The following is a 14,161-nucleotide window of genomic DNA, read 5'->3' on the forward strand; positions in this document are numbered from 1 at the left end:
CCAATAAACTAATACTCACTTTTGTCATCAGAGAGCAAAAGTACTGTTTAAAATATCTAGTGAATCATTTATGTATCTTAAATAAGCAAAATTTGAAAGCATCTTATAAAATAATTAGAAGTGAACATCTTTATCCTACTAAAAGTTAAGAGATTGCTTCTAAACATCCAGACATTAAAACAAGAGCTCGTTTTTGTTACTACTGAGAAACACTAGCTGTCATTTCTCAAATATTTGCAATCATACCACCTTTCAGACTGAAACCACAAAAATTAATTATAATAACAACCTGTCAATCACCAAAGTGTTTTCAACTGTAAGACGAGAGGGCTGTATTAGCTCATCTCTTTGGTACCTTCAAGCTCTCTAATGCGGAGAAGGCAATGGCACCCCACTCCAGTACTCTTGCCTGGACAATCCCATGGATGGAGGAGCCTGGTAGGCTACAGTCCATGGGGTCGCTAAGAGTCGGACATGACTGAGTGACTTCACTTTCACTTTTCCCTTTCATGCACTGGAGAAGGAAATGGCAACCCACTCCAGTATTCTTGCCTGGAGAATCCTAGGGACGGTGGAGCCTGGTGAGCTGCCGTCCATGGGGTCGCACAGAGTTGGACACGACTGAAGCGACTTAGCAGCAGCAGCAGCAGCAGCAGCTCTCTAATGATATGAATCTATTATCTATCTCAAGAGATGTAAAATTAAGCAACGGATTCTCCCTTCACAGTCAGGGTGACTTCACTGTTGATGTCAAAGCCACAGAAGCCCAGACAGTGATCCAAACTGAACAGAATGATGGAGAAGAATTACTCTCACCTCTCTGAGAAAAGCCACCTCCACTTTCATCTCCTACTCCTATTCCTAAATCAGTGACACCTCTCTCACCAGAGGGAGACCAGAGATCAAGGAGTTTGATACATGCTAATAGATAGCTAGATGATAGGTAGATAGAGAGGTAGGCAGATAGATGGTAGATGGATAGATAGATAGATGACAGATAGAGGACAGATATTAATAGATGATAGATAAACATATTTTTTTAATTTCACTGTGTTCTCTACAGTCACAAAAGTTTTAATTTTCATGAGCACAGTAACAGCAAAGAAAGCTCTGTAAAATTAAGAAATAATGCATATACAAAGCAATGCTCTCATAAGACCTATGTTGTAGCTGTAGCATCCCAACATCATTAATACCTTTCAGAAACATGAGACTTTGACACTGGGCAAAAGCACATTCTGCAGACAACATCTTAGATATATTCTTCTGCATAGCCAAATAACAAGTTGGGTTGGCTGTTGACTTAAGTCCAGAGGAAAGATACTGTCATAAAGTATTTGCCTGGCTTACAGACAGAACAAAAAAATTATTTTTCTTTATATAATTTGTTCCTGTTATGATGTTATAGATCCAGAATACTAAATATCTAGGGATGTTTGATGCATGTTGTAATTACATCCTCTACTTTGACGAAAACAAGCCTGCAGAATTCAATATTCATCTCTTGTCTCACACACATAAATTAGTTCTCCTTTTAGCCTCACAGCCGGAAAAAGCAAGCAGACTTCTTCCACGGTCCTGTACTCAATCAGATGTGGGCACTGGGGCATTATCACCTCCCACTTTTCTTTTTCAGCAAGTCTCCAAGCACCATCTTCTCAGACAGGACATTATCTGGTGCTGAGATCAGATTAGTAAAGAGGAAAAGAAAGAGGTTAAGGTCCTTTCTCTTCCCTTTCACAAGCTAATTTGCGGGGAAAAGAACAAGGAAAAAGCATTCCAACACTCTTTAGGAAAGCATATTTCAGGCTTGTCTCCTCAACTGGTTGGCAAGGCTGGGCAGAGATCCAAAAGCTAATTTGAAAGGATAGCTTTGGGAGGTCATGGATGAAATAGTCTCCCCAAATGCTGACTGTAATAATCCCATGCGAAACTCTTAAATAACCTGGGGTTGGCCAAAAGGCTCAAGTGTTTTTCTCACTCCAAGGAAGATGTGGGGGCTTGTCTGGACTTGCTGGAACACCAGCCCATGATGCCAGAAAAAGAGGTCCCCTCATGAGGCGAAGTTGTTTCATTAAAGTGGCCTTGTCGTGCTGCCCTGAGCTCAATCTAGTCTTGATTCTCCTTCCCTTCAACTCTATTCTCTGGGGATGGCATCGCTTTAACAGATTCTCTTCCCACTACACTTACTCTACCCTAAAGCCACTTCTAAATCTCTCTTTCAGGGGAAAGCTTCCACTTCACCACTGAAAAGCTCTCAAAACACCAAGCTATTTTATATCTATGGGGAGAAAGACTCCATAACCTGCCCTATGGGATGCAAGCCAGAGGCTAAAGAGAGGATTACCGACATTCAACAGGAGAGGCATTTCTCAGGAAACTGCTTTCTAAAACAAGCCAAGGGAGCAAAACAGAAAAGGCTCCAAGGTTCAGGAACAATTCTAGTGATGCAAGTTACAAGGGGAGATTCAGACCCAACCCAGACAAGCATTTAACCCACTCAAGGAAATGAATAACATTAAGAAGGATTTGGCAAGCATCTAAAAAGGTGAAGAAAGAGAGGAAAGAACAGAAAGACAAGAAACATGATCATTTTAAATTGATTAAGACTGAAAGTAGAGGATTTTATCTCAACTTTAAAAAAGCCATTCTTGTATTTCTATTTGGAGAAGTAGACCACTAGGGATTTGTTTTTCTCCTTCAAACTACAGTTCCTGAAATCCAGCCTTCTCAGTTACATCAAGTTGCAGAAATATAATTATAACACTTTCCGGGGGAGTAGATTCTGAAAGGTGCATATGGGAAAACAAGCATGCACGCTGTCTTACCCAGTTTAGAGCTTTCCGTGTGCTGTGTTAGAAGAGAGGAGTGAATTGCAAGGGAGACGGGGAGAAGAAGGACTTTCAAAACTCCTCCTGAAAAAGTAGAAGGTCAAGCATACTTCTAACTAACCCATCTACAGATCTGCGGCCCCTGAACCACCCGCCAAACAGGTCAGGTGGTCAAAGACCAACATGCTCTTGGGACAAGGATATGGATAAGCTGGAGAAGGGATTTACTCATTGCTTGAGTCCTGATGTTTATTGAGCACCTACTCTGGGAAAAGTTCAGTGCCAAGAGTCAGGTTAGGTAGGGGGTAAGGAAGATCACTGTGAAGGTAGACACAATATTGTCAATGTTCTCAGAAATCTTAAATCAAGAAAAGAAGATCACACAAGTACAAGAACATAAGACGAGCAAGCAAATGACAAGTGTCATTAGAGAGGCTATGCAAAGAGTCATTGAGCTTCGCCGTCCCAAGTCCCTGGTTCCCCTCTTACTTGAGATGTTTGTTGTTCCTCCAGATCTTGGCCTTATCTTACATCCTAGGGCTCCCTCACTTGAAAAGTTCAGCTTGGGATTTTTGACCTTGATCCATACACCTGCTCCAATCATTATGAACTTTCGTTAATTCCAACACCAGCCTGCCCTGCAGCACCTTCCATTTCACAGGAGGTCCTCTTGCGTGGTTTCCATCACCTTACGTAACACAGACTGACTCAAGTAGCATGTGTGCATGCTCAGTCGCTTCAGTCATGTCCAGCTCTTTGTGACCCGATGGACTGTAGCCCACCAGGCTCCTCTCTCCTTGGAATCCTCCAGGCAAGAACACTGGAGTGGGTTTCCATGCCCTCCTCCAGGGATCTTTGCCACCCACGGATCGAACTTGCATCTCCTGCACTACAAGCAGATTCTTTAGCGCTGAGCCCACCAGGGAAGCCCTAAATCAAGCAGCACAGGGTGACACATGGTATGAAGACACAGACCCTACCATTCAGATCACACACCACCCTATCATTTGGCAACACACCGTGCTGATGTGACACAGTGGCTTCCTCAGGAGATGTGGAGACAGTGGCTAAGGGAGGTGATCCTGTCCCAGGGGAATGTGCACTGTCCCCACTGGGTTTTAGGTATGCACCGTGAATAGCAGCCAAGAGTGGGTATATCAATTCTGGCTAACCTATGCTCTCTGCTGAAAGGGTAAAGACACTAACTTGGAGAAAGTTTTGTATGAGGTGGAAGATGAAGGTTAAAGCAAAGACTGTCTTTCTATCACACTCAGGTTCACCTGCTGCCTCAGGGGAGTATGCAAGCATGAATGGAGATGAACTGTAGCCATCCATTTTCAAAATTTCTATTATAGGCCTTGCAATGTTCCTTTTAAATCAGTATTTAATATCTCTAAGCTAATTCTGCAGGATCTGGAATGAGAAAGTGTGATAAAAGAACTTGAGGGTTGATTTCTAGTATCGTGGTGTTATGGGCTTCCCAGGTAGCCCCAGTGGTAAAGAACCCTCCTGTCAATGCAGGAGACTTAAGAGATTTGGGTTTAATCCCTAAGTCAGGAAGATCCCCTGGAGGAGGGCATTCTCCCCTGAAGAATCTTATGGACAGAGGAGCCTGGCAGGCTACAGTCCATATGGCTGCACAGAGTTAGACACGACTGAATCAACTTAGCATGCATGTACTGTGGTTCTAAATGAGGGGAGTGGGCATTTTCATTTTGCCCCTCTCCCCAGGGGAAAGATGGCCACACATGCAGACATTTCTGGTTGTCAGGACTGCAGAGGATACTAACAGGTGATGGGTACAGAGAGGCTGTAGATGCTGCTAACCATCCTATACTGCAGAGGATGGTCCTCACCACAAAGCCCAACATGTGCATACTGCTGACATACTCCACACTGAATGAGTAGTCAGAAGACCAGGGCTCCAGGCCAAGTTACACCACCTATTGGTAATACATGGGGCCAGTATCTTACATTCTTTGCAATTCAACTCTTCCATCTTTAACACAGGAGTTGTCTACTCAGGGTTGTTCATAAATCAAGTGAAAAAGTGTACATGGTACACAAAGGCAAGGTGGCCTTTTATCATTCAGCATCACAACTTCTTCATCATCAACATTCTCAGACTACCCTTTAGACAGACACAAATTCAATCAGCAAATGTTTACCTGGGCCTCTGAAATAAATAGGACAGTTTTAATCTTATCCAAGAAACCTAAGTGCCCACGGAAAGTCAAATAAGCCTGAGGTCCTCCCCAGCCCAAACAAAGGAGAAAAAAATCCTCTCTTGTCAACACAAGTTTAGCATTCAGCTTTCCTTTGTCAATGATCTACAGACGGGGAATCAGCCATGGGTCAGAAAATACTTACTGCGTGAATGTTCTTTTCATGATGGCAAGATCCAGGCATCCTCGGCACACATTCAGGGCAGCATTGGTTGGCAGGTATTTGAAGCACTTCCCCCTGAACATTTAAAAGCAGCTCAGTGTAAAATAGCAGCAGTGAACACAGTCACATCGGACTCACTAAATCTCATGAGTTGCCACGGGTGACAACAATAAACAAGATAAACAGAATACACTAACAAAAAGGACTCTCTGTCATGATGAGCTTCTCTCAGAGCTAAAATGAGCCCCGTTGTGAAAGTGAGTTCCTTGAAAATGGTCTACATCTTTTCACATGTAATGAAGTGAAGGATTTTATTCACTAGAAATACAGAAATGCTCCATGTGAGTGTCAGATCAGAAAAGCAGTTGGGGGTGATACAAGAGCTGTATTTCCCTGTAATGGAGAAGACTTGGGCGGGGTTGGCCAGAGAGCTGGCGGGTCTTCTGACATGCTATAGAGGCCTGATGGAGCCAGCAACAGGAGGGGATGGGGGGGAGGGGGGAGGGGGAGCTGAAGTTCTAATGTTGCCTTTTACCTGGGACACAGAGTAGCAAAGCGCAAGCGGCAGGTGACTGAAGGACAGAGCTGGGAGAGGAAACAGCATCTCTGTGGAGGTATCACATGTACTGCAGCTATCCAGGTAGAATTCCTGGGCTCCAATAAACATCTACATTGTTTTTCAAGGCCTCTGCTGTTGCAATTGTGTTTCTTATCAATACGTGATGCTTTCAAGAGAATAGATAGATATTCATGTGATACCCCAAGATTTACTGGGAAGTTGTCACATGTTAACTAACCATCTATTTGCCACTGTGAAGGATCTGTTTATCCGAGATGATTAAAACTGTGGCATGTATGTGGGTCTTTGGGGCTTAATGATCCTTCTAGATCCTCTGGGGACGTTCCTGGAGGTCCAGTGGTTAAGAGTTTGTGCTTCCAATGCAGAGGTCACAGGATCAATTCGTGGTCGGGGAACTAAGATTCCACATTCCACATGGCATGACCCCCCCAAAAATAATACCCTTCTAGACCCCCGGATTTATCCTGCTCTTCCACTTAGCAGTTCCTCAAGTCTAGAAATGTGGCAGAACAGGTTATTAGTGATTTTGATCAAAAATGGTGGTAAGAGATCCTGAATTAACCAGGAAATCATGACTGGTAAGAGATCCTGAATTAACCAGGAAATCATGACTTGTCCACAGAATAAAAGTTTACAAAGAATTCAGCTGACAGATTCAAAACATTACATATGTTTTAATGTTTCTTTGCTACTTGGGGCTGTGGCCATTAAAAAGAATTATACCTACAAGAGAATGTTAATTGTACGTACAACAATTACAAATACAACTACATCTACAATATGTATATTCTCCACCCAATAATGTGGGTGGAGAATAAAACTATGATTTCACAACTGTTAATCCACTAAACAGATAAATACATGAGTAACAGTGATCAACAATTTCTTATTTGCTTAATAAAGGATAAAACATATAGCGTGGAATTTTATAAAATCGTATATACAGTGCAACATTAATGACTACTCACAAAAGTGCCCTCTGAACCCTAAGTACTAACCTAATACTAACCCTAAGTACTATACTAATCTAATACTAACCCTAAGTACTATACTAATCTAATTTCCACTGAGACAGTAAATATATAAAATACATTAACCTAAATCCCACTGAGCATATAGATATAAAATGAGATAATGCAAGTGTTGTTTGTATTCTAATACGGAAGCAGAGAGTGAGAGAGAAAGGCAAGCAAATGGAAGACTTCAAGGGATATTTTATGCCCCAAATTAGTTGTCTTTGATTTATATATCAGATTTAATTTATATATTTATATATCTATGCTCAGATTTGTCTCTCAAAACTCATTTTATGAATATAATATTATTTATTCATGAGTAGATGGTCTCTATTTTGAGTGTTGACCTATTGACCTTCTGTGGGAACACAAAAGAGGTGATTCGGGGCTAAAGGAAGAGCGAAGAGTTTTGCATGTAGTACTTGGAGAACGAAAGAAAGGGAGTTCTTGCTACCTTACCCTGTAACCATGCATAGCTTCCTGAGTTGTGGGATGCATGGAACACATAAGCCTATTGCCCTGCAGGCTTTGCACTGGGAGTTTAGGAAGTGGTGGCTTGGGCACAAGACACCAATGAGGATTGCTTGCCTAGGATCTAGAGGAACCAACTAACAATAATGATGATGATCATGGGATAATCACAGCTAAAACAGAGTACTTAGAATAGCCAGGTACTCTTCTAAGCATATGATACATATGTATATGTGCATGTATATATATAATTGATCACAACAACTTGATTAGGTAAATACTCTGCATTGAAGTTTGCAGCCAAAAATCCCTCCATGCATTAATAATACAGTACCCTTTTGCATGGCATTGTCCTCTCTGTATATATGTTCTTCAGAAATCTTGAAGATTGACTCCAGGCTAGACAGTCAATATTCTAAAAGCCTCTGTTCTCATTCCTTCAGTTTTTCTCTGTATCTGTCTCTCTCGGACCCTCTTCTTTAACTCTGTAGCTAGCTATTCTATATGGATACAGGATATGAATACAGAATCTATCATATATGATGATAGGATGAATATACAGATGATAGATAGATACAAATATCAAACAGAACGACCATTGACACTAGGTTATACCCAGTTAATTCAGAAGCAAAACATAAATTGTAAAAGAGATTTTTAAATTTTTTAAAAAATGATAGGAATCTAAAGTAGTATTAATAACAATAATAATTTAGGGTACAATGGCACTGAAGAATTGATACTTTTGAACTGTGATGCTGGAGAAGACTCTTGAGAGTCCCTTGGACAGCAGGGAGATCAAACTAGTCCATCCTAAAGGAAATCAGTCCTGAATATTCACTGGAAGGACTGATGCTGAAGCTGAAACTCCAATACTTTGGCCACCTGATGCGAAGAACTGACTCCTTGGAAAAGACCTTGATACTGGGAAAGATTGAAGGCAGGAAAAGGATGACAGAGGATGAGATGATTGGATGGAATCACCAACTCAATGGACGTGAGTTTGAACAAGCTCTGGGAGCTGGTGACGGACAGGGAAGCCCAGCGTGTGGCAGTCCTTGGGGTCGCAAAGAGTCAGACACAACTGAGCGACTGAACTGACTGACTGACAATGGTGATTCACTAACTTGTGCCATGAACTAAAGTCTACCCAGCAGACGTGAAAAACAACACATGCACCTGAGAAACACAACGGAAAACATGGTGGCGTAGAAATTACATTGACTCATGAGCCAGGAACAAAGGTTCTCGTCATGGGAGTGCCACTTACTACTGCTGTATGCTTCAGCAAGTGACTAAAGAATGAAAAAGTCTGCTTTTTTGTCTATAAAATGAGAAAGTCTGGCAATCAATTTTAAAGGGTTTTTCTAGTTCTATCATTCTGTTTCCCCCACTCTCCAAATCTTCAATTTCTCTCTCTCTTCAAGGTCATTCCCCTTTGCCTCCCAAGGTGATCATAGTAATATCAAGTTCATAGAAATAGCAAAAGCCAAAATAAAAAAAAAAAAACCCCTCTCCTTCCCTTGTTTGGTCATTTTACAAATATTGACTAAGTATCTTCTGTGTGCCATGTACTGTGCTGTTCGATGGGCTACATATAGTGAAGAAGAGGGTTGCTGCTCTCAAGGAGCTAAGAGTCTGGAGGAAGAAGCAAACAAATACACAGGCATTTGTAGTCTGGTCAAAGGCAGTAATAAGGGCAAGCATAAAGCACATGGCAACACCCAGGAGTCTTGATGACTGGGGACAGGAGGTTCAAAGAAACTTCACAGATGTAGCGGTGTGTACCTAATGTCCCATTTCTCTCTTCCATTCTCAGTGAAGCTCCCTGAAGGAGTAGCCTATACTTAGCTATCCTAGGCCCACTATCCATCCACTCCTCAAGCCTCTGTAATATAGCAACCACACCCACCACTTTACTGACACCAACTTCAGTGGGACCACCAGTGGCCAACATGTTGCAAATTCAATGAAACAGATTAAATTTTCTCACACTTACTCTCTGTCATGGGATCAATACTATTGATATAAACTCCTTCTGGAAACACTATTCTCCTAGTTATCACAACATTCTCCTCTCTTCTGACCATTTCTTACCCTTTACCTCTCTGACCATGTCTTCTTAATCTTCCTAAGTTTCTTCTCTTATGTTCATCTTTCCTTTAATGACTGTGCTACCCAAATCCTGTCTTTGGTCCTCTATTCTTTTTTCACACAATCTCTTGTTTGCACTCCTGTGTTCCTCCTACTGATACCCACATTATATCTCCAACTCTGGGCTTCCCAGGTAGTGTCAGTGGTAAAGAATCCACCTGCCAATGCAGGAGACCTAGGAGATGTGAGTTTGGTCCCTGGGTCAGGAGGACCCCCTGGAGTAGGAAATGGAAACTTGTTCCAGTATTCTTGCCTGGAAAATTCCATGCATGGAGGGCTACAGACCATGGGGCTGCAAAGAGTCAGACATGACTGAGCATAGCACACGCTTCTCCTCTGAGCTTTACAGTCACATATCCCACTGTCTTTTGGGCATATCTACCTTTATCTTCCACAAACACTTCAAACTCAATGTGTCCAAACTGAAATTATCATTTTGTTCCCAGATGGAATTCTTTTCCTCATTCTCCGATATTCTCAATATCAGTTTGTGGCTCTGCTAACCAATTAGTCATCAACTCATAAATATGAGAGTCATCTTTCCTTTTCTTTTCTCTCACCCTCCTACTTCACTCAGTTCTGCTAATTTCTCCCTTAAATATCAAATTTACCCTTCCCTCTTTTTATTATTTATTTGGCTGCACTGGGTCTTAGCTGCAGCACACATGATCTTTAGTTGCTGCATGTGGAATCTTAGTTCCCCGACCAGGGATCAAACCCAGGCCCCCTGCACTGGGAGCATGAAGTCTTAGCCACTGTGCTACCAGGGCAGGCCCTGCCCTTTCGTCTTGACTTCTACACTACCAGTGCTCTGATTCAGGTATTCACCCTTTCATCTGGATTATTCTCACAACCTTTGAACTGATCTCCTTATTTCCAACATTATGCATTATCTTTGAAATGCCAGAAAGATTTTTCAAAAGGAAAAGTGGGCCATCCTACCCATATGCCTTAAAACCTTCATTAGTATTCTACCAACTTAAAAATAAAATCCCAAGCTCCACAGTACAGCATACAAAGCTCTCCATAACCTTGAACTTACCAACTCTCTAGCTTCATCTCTCATTCATTCATTCATTCAGTCAGTCAAAAGATATTTATTGAGTGCCTACCATGTGTCAGGTGCAACTGTAGGTGCTGAGGATACACAGCAAATAAAAGAGACAGTAAACAAGAACTTTCAGTAAAATACAGAGTATGTCCAGACAGTAGTTAGTGCAAAGAAGAAAAATAAAGCATGGAAAAGAAATAGGAAATATGTGGTAAGGAGTGGAGAACTGAAATTTCAAATAGAATGGCATTCAGGCAAGACTTAGAGAAAGTAAAGGATTAAAATAGATAAATAGATGATAGATAGACAGATGGATATTCAGTCACTAAATTTTGTTTGACTCTATTGTGACCCCATTGACTATAGCCCACCAGGTTCCTCTGTCCATGGAATTCTCCAGGTAAGAATATTGGAGTGGGTTGCCATTTCCTTCTCCAGTGGATCTTCCTGACCCAGGGATCGAACTCACGTCTCCCTCGCTATAGGTGGATTCTTTACCACTGAGCCACCTGAGAAGACCCAGGTAGAATTTCAGGGAGAAGAGCAGAGCACAAAGGCCTTAATAGCAGAAGTATGCCTGGCAGAAGCATTCCCTGGATAAATCCAGGGAAGAGCAAGCAGGCTTGGTGTCTGAAGGAGAAAGAGCAGGGAGAGGAATTAATTGATTGGAGGGTTGGCTTTGCTGGTGGCTCAATAGTAAAGAATCTGACTGCCAGTGCAGCTTCTCTGGGTTCAATCTCTGGGTCAGGAAGATTCCCTGGAGAAGGAAATGATAACCCACTCCAGTATTCTTGCCTGGAACATCTCATGGACAGAGGAGCCTGGCAGGCTACAGTCCATGGGTCTCAAAGAGTTGGACTTGACTTAACGACTAAACAACAGCAGCAGCATTTTACAGGACACTGTGAGGAGTTACTCAAAGTGAGAAGAGAAGCCACTAAAAGCTATTGGAGGGACTTAAGGAGAAAGGCAACACGATCTGACTTAAATTTTAATAGGATCCCCACCCCACCCCCCAACTGCTATATCAAGATTACATTGAAAAAGACCAGTACAAAACCAGTGAAACAAGGGAAGAGCCCACTGGAAGAATGCAGGCAAAAAATGACAATAAGGAAAACCAAAGTAAAAGCAGAGAAGGTGCATCTGAAATATACTGTTTTATGAAGGAAAAGCTGGGAATCTGCTAGTATACTGGATATGGGATGTAAGAGAAAGTGGGGAGGATGATGCTACATTTTCTGACCTGAGCAATGGGAAGAAAGGAGTGGCCATTTGCTGAGAAAACTCACGAGATGAACAAATTAGGAAGGGACAAAATCATGCTTGGTACAGAACAAGGGTCGGAAATGTTTTCTGTAAAGGGCCAGACATATTTTAGCCTTTGGGGGTCACATATGGTCTATACCCCAACTACATAACTGTCATTGTAGGACAAAAGCAGCTGGCTATAGATAATACTTAAACAAATGAGTGTGCCTGTGTTTCAATAAAACTTTATTTATGGATACTGAAACTTGATTTCATATAAATTTCACATCACAAAATACTGTTCTGTTGGTTTGTTCCAACCATTTAAAAATGTAAAAACCATTCTTTGCTCACAAGTCAAAACAAAAACAGGTGGCAAGCCAGGTTTAGCCTGTTGACCCCTAGTAGAGAACATATCCAGGTTTCAGCAGCACCATCTGTCTTCCAACGTTCAGTTCAAGGGTTCTTCCATGAAACCATAACTATTCACATGAAGTGGAGGAGGGCATGTCTTCATGGCCCTTATAAAACCAGCTCAAATTCTGACATGAGTTACTCAGTGAGACAAAATGGAGATCTTTTAGGAGTACTTACTCTATAAAATAGAAAGTCCCAGAACAGACAACAAAATACTACCAAATTTACCAACATTTAAGGTACACTCAGCTTCTCAGAAATACAGCCAAGAAGAAATCTAGGAATACTATTAAAGGGATACAGAAACTTCACTCCGATGTTAGAAACAAACAGAACCTTCTTAGCATTAGATGACATAAAGACTCAAGAATAATTATTATGGGGTGGGGAGGGAAAACTAGAAAAATAAACTGTGCTCGGGAAACTGACAGAAAGCTTTTTAAAGAAAATAATTGGTCTTCTCCAGGGAGCTTCCAATGTTCAAATTTGAAGCTTAAATTTTTTGTTGTTTGTAAGTAGATTTACTTTAAAAAGAAAAGCGTCAGTACCCAGGGAGAAAAAATTCCAACAGAATAGATGTATACTCAGAAAGTAAAAATAAAGCAGTTTAATAAAGGGGAAATGAGGAAATATCCCACACACATTTGGTTAAACACCAGGAGATTTCTTGATTAAAGTCTATCCTATGATCCTGGGTAGCCCAATGATACAGTCAGTTGCACAATAAACAATGTCTTTAGAAAATCATCTTTGAGAACTCAATCTTGACTTGCAATGCATTCAGTGGCTTGTAAAATGGTGTGGCTAATATCAGTAGCTATGGCAATTGTCAGATCCAGGGTAGATCTCTGGACAGCAGCTTCTTAACTGCATAATCATATTAAGCTGCCTAAAATCTCCAGGCTACACTTTCCATTTCTGTAAAGTGGAGATATAGATACATACTCCACAAAACTTCAAATGGGATAACACTCTAAATGGGGTAACACGGTAAGAACTTTAACTTTTAACCTTGAGTGCCTGGTTCAGAGTAAATGTCCAACACACAGAAATTAAGACATTCTTAGAAATGATATGCTAAAACTGTCTCCTGTATTTCCTAAACTTTGCAATTAGAGGTTGTGATAAATGTCAAAACCAGATGACTGAAAAAATGCAAACACCCTACTCTTCCCCAGCTTTACATTTAGAAAACAATTAGGACACCATACCTTCTCAAAGGCACACTGAGGGTTTCTGCAAACAGCGGGTTTGCAGATAACGATATCACCATGGCAACGGCAGTTCTGGCATGAATCGGGCTTCCAAATGGTGGCATCCTGCAAAGAAGCATAAGCTCTGAGTTAAAAACTGATCAGTCAAGGTAGGAGCACACAGAAGTGGTGCCATCAACAGCCCCACAGCCTGAACATTTAAAAGGCAAAGGAAAGTCATAGGCACGTGCAGAGCTTGCTGGGTACTGATTAAACCCCGAGAAGCTATAAAAGCAGCCTAATCTATTTCACCACAGTCAACCCACATAGCCAAAGACAAGGGCATGCAGCAGAGAGCTGTCGATTCCCAGAGTAAAAACAATCGATTGGACTGAAATCTCAGGAGAACAAGCTGCTCCCTGACTTGAGGTTTCTCTGTGCTGCTAACTAGCAGAAACCATCCGAGTGTGTCCAGAGGAAAATGACGCTTGGACTAGCACTAACCAGCTTCCTAAGAGCAGCTTTTGCCACTGGGTACTTTGAGCACCTCACACTTCACTTCCCAGTTCTTTGGCACTACATCTGCTCACACTCATCTATTCCACGGCTCACCTTTGCCTCTGAGGGGATAAAGTGTAGACCCATCACCTGGCCCTTGCCTCTCGCCCAAGCCTCAGCAAATCTGACAGCTCTGAGACTTCTGTCTGCCCACGCTAGATAGTCAAGCCATTGGACAGCCCCAGCCTTTCTCCTGGCCTCACAGCTTCTCTTCTTCCTGGTTCCCTCTTCTCCTTGACTCTCCCAAAGAG

General features: G+C 41.8%; 1 protein-coding gene across 1 annotated transcript in view; it reads right to left on the reverse strand.

Moving 5' to 3' along the window:
• FRAS1 (Fraser extracellular matrix complex subunit 1) overlaps window positions 1–14,161 on the reverse strand; it is a 502,478-nt gene that overhangs the window by 297,535 nt on the left and 190,782 nt on the right. Inside the window, exons 3-4 of the mRNA XM_081584176.1 lie at window positions 13,371–13,478; window positions 5,202–5,294 (exon numbers count right to left, since the gene is read on the reverse strand). Coding sequence (XP_081440302.1) covers window positions 5,202–5,294; window positions 13,371–13,478 — 201 coding nt within the window. The remainder of the gene's footprint in view (window positions 1–5,201; window positions 5,295–13,370; window positions 13,479–14,161) is intronic.

This window comes from Giraffa tippelskirchi, chromosome 1 (assembly GCF_054371585.1).
Source record: "Giraffa tippelskirchi isolate mGirTip1 chromosome 1, T2T-mGirTip1v1.2.pri, whole genome shotgun sequence".
In the NCBI taxonomy this organism is placed as follows: domain Eukaryota; kingdom Metazoa; phylum Chordata; class Mammalia; order Artiodactyla; family Giraffidae; genus Giraffa; species Giraffa tippelskirchi.